The following is a 9,110-nucleotide window of genomic DNA, read 5'->3' on the forward strand; positions in this document are numbered from 1 at the left end:
ATCATGATCCTTGTAGACTTTTGTCTGAATGTGGGTCTGCAGTTCGATCTGGTTTGTTGTTTTGTGCTCAGCAAAAGTGAGCGTGTGATGACTTTTGACTCTCACCAAAGTTCGTCGTCACCGCTGATGCAGACTAATTTATTAGCAGCCACTTCATGTTTTAGCGCACTGTCGGATTATAACCTTTGCATTTCTGTGTTTGCAAACAGCCCCAGTCTCGAGTGTGACAGCGGAGAGGAGGACATACTGGGACATTCCTACCCCTGCTCGTCCTCAAAGCAGCCGTCCATCCTGCGGTCCAGCTCAGGAGAGGAGAGGGACTCCTTCGATACGTCACCGGATTTCAATCGCGCGCACTCCGACGTCACGCAGAAGGTCACCAAGGTTAGACCCTCATCTCCGTGTGCAGAATCATATCCGGCTTGACACAGAATATTTACACCAATTCTCCTTCTCCTGGTTCATCAACAGCTTTATTCCCAAAAATATGGTGAATCTGTGACTATATTGTCTCGAGACAGGAGATGATTCCTGCTGAATTCCTGCTTCTATAAACATTTCACCCTCTAACTTTAACTAGGTCACCCCAGCGTCTTGTTTTCATTCCACTCAAATAATGTCCTCACTTGCCTTCTGTATGATGCTTTCATTCACTTATCAATTGTGCAGAAAGATTTGTGATTAAAATAAGAGTTGCATAAAACAAAAGTCATGTCTGACATCAAACACAAAGTCTACCTTACTGACAATCAGTAGCAGATAAGCCCACACTGTCAATAAAGCTCAATAGAGCGGATAAAAAGTCAGAGGTAGCTGGAAAATGTCAGCGCTGCAGGATTTTGTTGCTCTCCAATTTTCCTGAACCGGTTAGCTTCTGCTTTCTGCAGTCTGATCCGTTCCTTCTGATATGTTTTCCTCACCCAGAACCCAGAGGAAGCCGAGGTTCGCCTGCGCTCCTACTCCTACTCCTCCCCTAAAGCAAAGCCGTCACGGCCGCTGCTAAACCGAGACGCAACTATCACTGATCTGGCAGAAGGTGAGTGAACTATGACTCCTTTGCCCCGCGACCTCGGCGTTCCCAAGAACCAGCTGAATGGACAAATGTGCCACATGTCTAGGAAGGGGGAAGACCAGACAACTGTCATAAATCAGCTGGAGCTCTGTGTGTGTGTGTTTAGTGTCAGCTCCGAGTCACTCGTGAGGGTGTTTGTGAGAAAATATGAATGAAGGCCGTGCTCTGTCCCGTGTAGATGGCGCGTTCAGCAGCAGCGGCCGCTCTCTACTTCAGGCTCTATCTCTTTCTAAATCCCTCTCTCGTCTCAACCAAGTTAGTAAGTACAAGAACGGCGTCGAACAACAACTGGTGAAGGCGTTTCAGTGTCTTTTCCCTTTTTCTGGTGCATCATGGGACCAGCTGGTGATCACAAGAGCTGCACAATTAAATGGAGCAACTGGGATCTTCAAACTTTTTACTACCCTAGATTTGTACAGGATTGAAAAAAACAAAAAACTTACAGTGCAAAACAAAATAATTTTGCTGTAAAATGATTATTTTTCCAGATATTTCCTGGAGGCCAGCCAGTATTATTGGCAAATAATGGCTCATCACAAAAATATGGGCTTTTGCATAAATGTTCACCAATATGTGCCAAACTTATTATTATTTTTAAAAAAAAACTAATTATAAAACAATATGCACGATCTGCCTGCAGCACATGTAGCAGAGTGGTGGTTTGGAGTCAAGAGGTGTCTTCATGTGAGTTGCTAATTAGTTTGTGACACCCTTTTCAATATAGCTCTATAGCAGGGGTGTCCAATCCTGGTCCTCGAGGGCCACAGTCCGGCATGTTTTAGATGTGTCCCTCTTCCAACACACCTGATTCAAATGATCAGGATCGTTATCAGGCTTCTGCAGAGCTTGATGATGAGCTGATCATTTTATATATATATATATATAAATGAAGAAATGAAAGATAAATAAAGTATTTTTCATTTCATTTCTTCATACATATATATACACACACATCAGGAATGTCAGCCAATGTAAATATCAATATCAGAATTTTTTACTCCCTATTATTCAGTATCCGAATCAGCCCCAGATGTCCAGCATCAGTCCAGCTCCATTGTTTGTGAAAAGTAAAGCTGTTTTTCACTGTTGCCCCAAATTGTGCAGCTCTGTGGTGCAGTTTAATTCTTGGTGGTGAGCTCAACACTCAATGTGTAATGCACAAATCATTATCTCGGGAAGGAGTTTTCATTATATTTGAACTGATCAAAAGCAGACTTTCTGTTCAGGATTTGCTCTTCGTAGAACAATAGTCGTCCAAGAACTGATTTATATTGTATAGTGGTGGACGAGTAGGGGACTGAGGCTTTGGAGGAATGCTCAGCTCCTACAGATCGTCTAAAGAACAAGTTGTTTCTGTTCTGAGGCTTCTGTTATGCTTCCATTTGGGTACATGTTTTGTTTCCCTCTTGGTTTTCTGTTTTTTTTTTTTCCATCTATGCTGTCATCTGGTTTTTCAAGGCAAGACTTGCTGCCGTGTTTATTCTTTCTCTGGAGGGGTTTGCTGGATCTTGACTTGTCCAGTGATCCCTGCGTTTGCTTCAGTTTTAATCGGGAGATAATGGGGCTTTTAACCCTTTCAGCTGATTCACTTCTATCTATAAGAACATTTTCAAATGTTTTGGCATGTGTTTCTGGCTTACTCATTTGCTCGTCCTCGTTATTTTCACATTACAGAGCAGCGAGCGTTCAACCTGACTGAGACGCCCAGAGAAAAGAGGTAAAACCGGCGTATCATTTCATAAAGCTCCTCTCAGCTGTGTTTAGGGTATCGCTCAGATGTTCCTCCCTTTTTAGGCATCGGTGTTGACCAGCGGTTAGACACCGGCTTAGATGGGGTCTGCATGTGTATATGTGTGTGTTTGTGTGTCTCTGGTGTTAAACCTGTGGTTGGAGTCTGAGTGTGCAGGATGTGACATACTTCCTGTTGCGAGACTGGGGCCAGGATATATATATATATATACACACATATATATTCTCTGATTGCAACCTCAATATAACCAAAAATAAACAACCAAACTCGGGGCTTCTTGGATGTCAGACCTCAGAAACATCTCCCTCATTTCTTGACCACATCAACGATACTGAATTTGCAGCATGCACATATTGTAGTATTTATCTTGGATTTTTAACAATTATTCTGAATTAACATGTGCTTCACGATCCCACCATGTAACACGTTTTGCTTATTTGGTTCTCATTTCATAAATACCACTTTCCATGTTCATGTTACAGCTGATTCCATCTGGCTGCCTCATAAACCCATCATGTGCTAATACGTTTTGTTTGCTGGTAACCATGCATTGCTAACAGAGGAAACACTGTAGAACATCATGTTAGACGATTACGTTATCATATTAGAGCCCTTGGATTATTGCATTAGCATAAAATAATAATCACAACACCAACCTGATCAGACTCACCAACCATCCAGTATTAACAAAGTGGATATAACCTCTGCATAAAAGCATCGGCTACGATAATATACGATCTACTAAAACATTACGTAGCATCACTGTGTGTATTCATATGTAAAACCTGTAGTCGTCTTAGCTTCCTTACACAAAAGTGCTCTGATTTTAGACACCCTCAAACCTTATTAACATTTTGAGTTACCTGATGAGCCGAGACGCAACGACAACCTGGTCTGAGGTCTTTTATATCCACGCAGGGTTTTGGGTTTCCGTAAGCGGGCCCAGTCAGCCGAGGAGGAGAGCAGCGCATCGCTCCAACACCTCACCCTCACAGAGTTCCTCAAAGAGTATGTTTTCACCAAAATGGCCTCACAGCCATGCATGTGTGGCTTAACTCATTCTAACCCCGCCGTGAAACCATTCCTCAACTCATCCACTCACCACACGGATCCTTTTCAGCTGTATTTGTTGACGTAGGAATGTGCAGAAGTTAGATTAACACTTTTTTACGACAGGTGTGATGTGATGTTGCATGTTTCTCCTCTTTACGTTCTGCCATTGTTGCTAGAATGCCCAACATAACCAGCGTAGGTTGCTGTAAATAGCTGACACATTATTAATTGCATTTTACCAAGGTCATACTATAAATAGCAGCCACTAGAGTCCATAGTGACTTCCAAGCATGCCAAGCATGTTGTTAAGAGTAATAATCTGTAGACCAGGGGTCCTGGAAGACTGTCTGGACATTCTTTCATTCCAGCATGACACCAGCGTACCTGATTATTCAACTCTTTCTCGTCTATTAATAAAATAGTGACTCATTTTAGAAACAGTGTGCATGTTTGGATGTGAGTCTTGCTCAGGCCAAAGCGATGCGAGGAACTGTGATGACACGTGTGTTCACGCTGCCACAGGATCGAGGATGAGGAGTGGGATAAATACATAATTCCATCTAAGGTCGAGTCGGAGAAGTACAAAGTCAGCCGGACCTTCAGCTTCCTCAAGAGCAGGATGTCCAGCACTCGCAGCAAGACCAAGGTGAGGCGGCACAGTGGAAAATATGAGTTCTTGCCGGCTAAGATTTACCCCTACATGTGCCTAAAACGTGACTGAAAATCCCTATAGTTGACCTTTATGATTAAAAAAACAAAAAGAAAAGCCACAGCTGAAAGGCTTCCCAGAGCAGCGCAGTAAAAGGTTTACCGCCTCTCAGACAAGCCGGGTCAGAATTCCTGCGCTGGGGGGCCATTGTCTGAGCACGGTGCCTTTATTTGGCCAAGTAGAAAATTCCCTCTCTTCAGGTCTTAGCAACAGGACGCAATGAAAATATTCTCTTACATAATGTGCAGACCTCCCTCCACACAGCGTGAGGAACCAAAACACATTCCGTAGTATTCTCTTAATCTCGCGGACACGTGTGTGCGTGTCCGAGGACATGTTTCCACGTATGTACGGACGCGCGATGGACCGTCCAAAAAACAAACACACACTCTTACACTTCCTTGTAAAGTTTGATAAGAAAATAAACATTGCTCCGTCACGTACACACACACACACAGAGGAATCCCCCAAAGGCCCTCCTGAGGATAAAGCAGCATAACAGCAGCCGTCCCCGCGGACCTTAACAAAGTAAACAGAAAAGCTCCCTCCGAGGCCTCTTTATCTCCCCTCGCTTCACTTTAACAGGTGTGTTTAGCAGGAAGATGGCTGCTGTGTGCCTCTTTCTGCCTGCCGCTCAGTCATGTTATTTCTACTTTGGTGGTTTTACATGATATCGAGGCATTAACCGCAGTAAACGTCAGCCGAACGAGTAAATTAAAGATATTTATGGCTTGTATTGTAGGTGAAGGGGAAAGAGGTGAAGGAGGCAAAGGAGAAGTCAGGAGCGGCTAATGGACACCAGTTTGTTCCTGTATCTCCATCTGGTCCTGCTCTCTGTGTGGCCTGTGATAAGTCTGTTTCTGGGAAGGAGCTGCTGCAGTGCTCCAGTGAGTATTATACTGTCAGTGCTGTTGTTGTTTTATGTCCTGTGGTGGCTGAACTGTTTAGGGTTTGTTTAAATCTCTTCGCACGTGCTGCCTTGATGTTTTGTTCAGCAGAAGACATGAAATCAATTGTATTCCCTCCATGGAGTCAACAGTCAGCAGCGCAGTTTGACAGCCATCTGGACGCTGAGTCCAGAAATGTGGTGATTCTGTTTATTATCAGTTAACTTATGAAATTAACCGAGTTTTCGTCTGCCCTTGTCCGCAGACTGTTTCCTGAACGTCCATAAAAACTGTCGAGAGTCTGTTGCGGCCTGCGGAAAGGTAACCGTCGACATCACGCCTGTCACTTGATCTCAAAACCAACAAGCAAGAATAAGGATTTCAAAATAGTTTAAAGGAAAAATTCACCCTAAAAGACTATACAAACATTTAAAAGAATAGCTGTTGGTGACACACGATGCATATCTGGGTCGACTTTGTGTTTGATGTGTTTTAAAGAGCCCATAATGTGCTTTTTGTGTTTTTTTCCATTTGTTGTAGAATGTTATCTGGCCTCTTTATACATGGGAAAGATCTGTGAACTTACAAAACCCCACGTCCACGCCAAAGGGAGTCGTTCTCTCCCACGGAAAACACTCACCCACAGCTGCTTAAATGCCCCGTTTGAAGTTTTTTCTTCCATTACCTATCTACATCACCACGTGTAATTTGCATAACGCCCACCTGGCAGCGAGTTCAGCACGCCATCGAACAAAGAATCAGCCGTTTCCTGCCATTATTTCCCCCTCTGTTCCTGCCCTCGTACATCTGGGGTTACTTTACGTACTTTTTCCAGCTACCTGACCAATCAGAGGAGACTAAGGTTTTCGAGTGGGGGGACTTAAAGGAACAGTCGCTAAAATGGAGCGTTTCAGACAGACAGTGAGGAAAGAGATGCTGTGTGAGAAAAATAATGTGTTTCTTGCACATTAAAACATGTCAACATATTCTAGTAGATCCCAGAAGTCAAATTATAAACCTATAAATATGCACAATAAGGGCTCTTTAATTCTGTTCATAGTTAGCAGCGCAGATACAAACAACGTGGCGTCATTTTAAGACGTCTGGCAGAAAGGATCGTGTACATGCTTCCTTTTTAATGTTGTATGATTTCATGAGTCAAACAATTTCTCAGAGACAAAGTGTTTTTCCACCATTAAAGTGGCAGCTGGCCCAATAGTTCCTTACCTCATGGTGTTAGTAGATTGTATAAATAAACTGTAAAGATGTCACAGAAAGGAGCTAAAACAATATTACTGATGATATTATGGGAAATGCAGCTCAACTGGAATTGAATCTATGATAGGAGTTTAAAGTCAGAATGTCTTGGCTTCTGCTGCTCAACTCTTGAGCTTCTCTACATCTTTGGGGGAACGATGCTGCATCACTTCAGTACAACTTTACTGCTTGAACAGAATTAAAGGTGCCCCGTGGCGTTTCCTTGTAAACGAGGCGTCATCATTTTCAAGATTCTCACCAAAATATCTTTGCTTTGTCCTTGATGGTCAAACAGACAAACATGGTGCCCTTCCTCCCTTAAAAAACATTCTCTACGGGCGCTGCTATATCTCACCTGGTTGAGCTGGCGTCCTATGTGTAGGGCTACAGTCCCAATGTGGAGGTCATGAGTTCAAATCCCGCTCATGACCCTTTCCCACATGTCTTCTCCCCACTTTCCTGTCTCTCTCTCACTAATACTATCCAACAAAGGCCAAAAAAGAAAAATTCTCTAAGCCAATTCTGTGAATATTTAAAACATGCATCATTTACTACTTTTTTGCACCACCAACTGTCGATAAGTTGAATTGTGTCAAACCACCTGCTGTGGATTCACACGTGTCCTTGTGCTTATGAATTATATGAACAGAATGGAGACACATTGCTGCACAGCACTACCATGGGCCCAAAAACCTGCCTTACAATACACATTTAACACTTTCTGAGCTAAAAATCTGTCACTCTGAAGTTGTGACTACAATATAGCCAATATTTCAGTAAATCAAACTTTCCACTCAATGTTCTGGATCAAGTTGTCGTAACGTAACCTCACGGGTTCGCTGACAGTCGATCAGCCAGAGACATGTGTGTGGCTGCCCAGAACAAATCCACCTTTTGTTGCTGGTCATTCCCTTTGTCTGCTGTCGAACAGACCCAAAGCGCTTTACAGTGTGTTTCTCATTCACACATTCACACACCAACGGCGACAGAGCTGCCATGCAAGGTGCTGCCTGCCATTGGGAGCAACTTCAGGTTCAGCGTCTTGCCCATTCGACTGTGGAGGGTCGAACCTTGGAATTGGAGGACAACCCGCCTGAGCCACAGCTGCCCCACACTGTGCTTTCAATAACAGCAAAATGCCCCAAAAAATGCATAAATAATCAGCTACTGAAGTAGAGGCAGGTTCAGAGGAAATAGGAAAACTCCAACACGCGGTGACAAAGGAACGCCTGGAATGTGTTGAACATCACAAACTAGCGGTGCACCATATCCGAGGGCAGATTTGTCTTTTTAGTTTTAATGTTATCTATGTAGTCGTAAATTGACTCCAGTATTGACTATGTTGTGCTACAGCCACGGCGTCTTGTTATTTATAGGACAAGGATTTACAGCTGCTCATGTTAATATGATTATTTCTCCCCCCAGAAGCCTCAGGACAGGAATGCACTGCTGATGAAGAGCAAGACCTTGTCCCTCCCACAGAGTGAGTCCTCCTCCTCCCCCTCTCCGCCGGTGTCCTCCCTCAGCCTTTGATTCATTTAGGTTTCACCTGTCCTCCCTTGTTTGTCCTCTAGTGGATTAAGTAAGCCATTGCCTCTCCCTGGTATTCTCTCCCCGGTTAGAGAAAAAAAAAAAAAGGTTAAATTTTAATCTTCCTCAGTGGGGGACCTGGCCTGGATTGTGTTTATGTGTTGGTGCATGACTACAGGGGCTGAATGTTTCTGCTGCGTGAACAGGATTATTTTATTTCCTGTTGTAAAGCTCTCTGTCTTCTGAATGTTTGATATCTGGCAAAAAATGTAAAGGTCAGTCATAATCACCTCCAGTTACTACATCACAGCTGCAGGCTTCATGCCCACTTAAACAACAAACGATTACAAGTGCAGCTTCCTGATCCCGTTACCGTTGGAGTCGATGATTACACGGATACAAACAAAGCATCCCGACACTAAACAAAACACCTCAAGTGTTTATTTGTGAAGCGGGAAAACCTCCAAGGTATGAATGATAACTCTTCCCCTCTGATTTTTCCTCCAGACTCTATGAAAGACTCTCCGGCGTCCATTTTTTCTTCTTCTTCCTCCTCATCGTCTTCTCTGCCGGCGATGACCAGAGAGAAAAGAGAGACGGTCGCTCCTCTGTCCAAAAGCCTCTCCATCTCCATCGACAGCAGGTGAGCTCAAGACGACCAACACAGCAATTTGAATATGACTTTAATAGATTAATTTGGTGTTTTGTTTTCAAGTGTTTAAATCCTGTGTTTGACATTGAATAGGTGAGATAAACCAGATTAGTTGGTTTTCTGGGAGCGTTTGTGTCTTTAAATTCTGATTGAAATACACTGGATACTGTGATTGAGTCCACAAATTATATCCTTCCTTC

General features: G+C 43.4%; 2 protein-coding genes across 4 annotated transcripts in view; both read left to right on the forward strand.

Annotated features, from left to right (window-relative positions):
* LOC103359538 (rho guanine nucleotide exchange factor 28-like) overlaps positions 1–9,110 on the forward strand; it is a 38,119-nt gene that overhangs the window by 18,540 nt on the left and 10,469 nt on the right. For 2 of the 3 annotated variants that reach the window (XM_008284928.1, XM_008284929.1), the window contains 10 exons: positions 210–384; positions 925–1,036; positions 1,251–1,331; positions 2,747–2,789; positions 3,741–3,830; positions 4,398–4,521; positions 5,327–5,471; positions 5,737–5,792; positions 8,154–8,211; positions 8,766–8,901. In XM_008284928.1, coding sequence (XP_008283150.1) covers positions 210–384; positions 925–1,036; positions 1,251–1,331; positions 2,747–2,789; positions 3,741–3,830; positions 4,398–4,521; positions 5,327–5,471; positions 5,737–5,792; positions 8,154–8,211; positions 8,766–8,901 — 1,020 coding nt within the window. The remainder of the gene's footprint in view (positions 1–209; positions 385–924; positions 1,037–1,250; positions 1,332–2,746; positions 2,790–3,740; positions 3,831–4,397; positions 4,522–5,326; positions 5,472–5,736; positions 5,793–8,153; positions 8,212–8,765; positions 8,902–9,110) is intronic. The other variant, XM_008284930.1, reaches the window with a different exon arrangement.
* The window catches only part of osmr (oncostatin M receptor), a 22,159-nt gene continuing 18,993 nt past the window's right edge, over positions 5,945–9,110 (forward strand). Inside the window, exon 1 of the mRNA XM_008284923.1 lies at positions 5,945–5,958. The gene's annotated coding sequence lies outside the window, so the exon portion shown is untranslated. The remainder of the gene's footprint in view (positions 5,959–9,110) is intronic.

This window comes from Stegastes partitus, unplaced genomic scaffold, assembly GCF_000690725.1.
Source record: "Stegastes partitus isolate 25-593 unplaced genomic scaffold, Stegastes_partitus-1.0.2 Scaffold380, whole genome shotgun sequence".
NCBI classification, from domain to species: Eukaryota; Metazoa; Chordata; class Actinopteri; family Pomacentridae; genus Stegastes; species Stegastes partitus.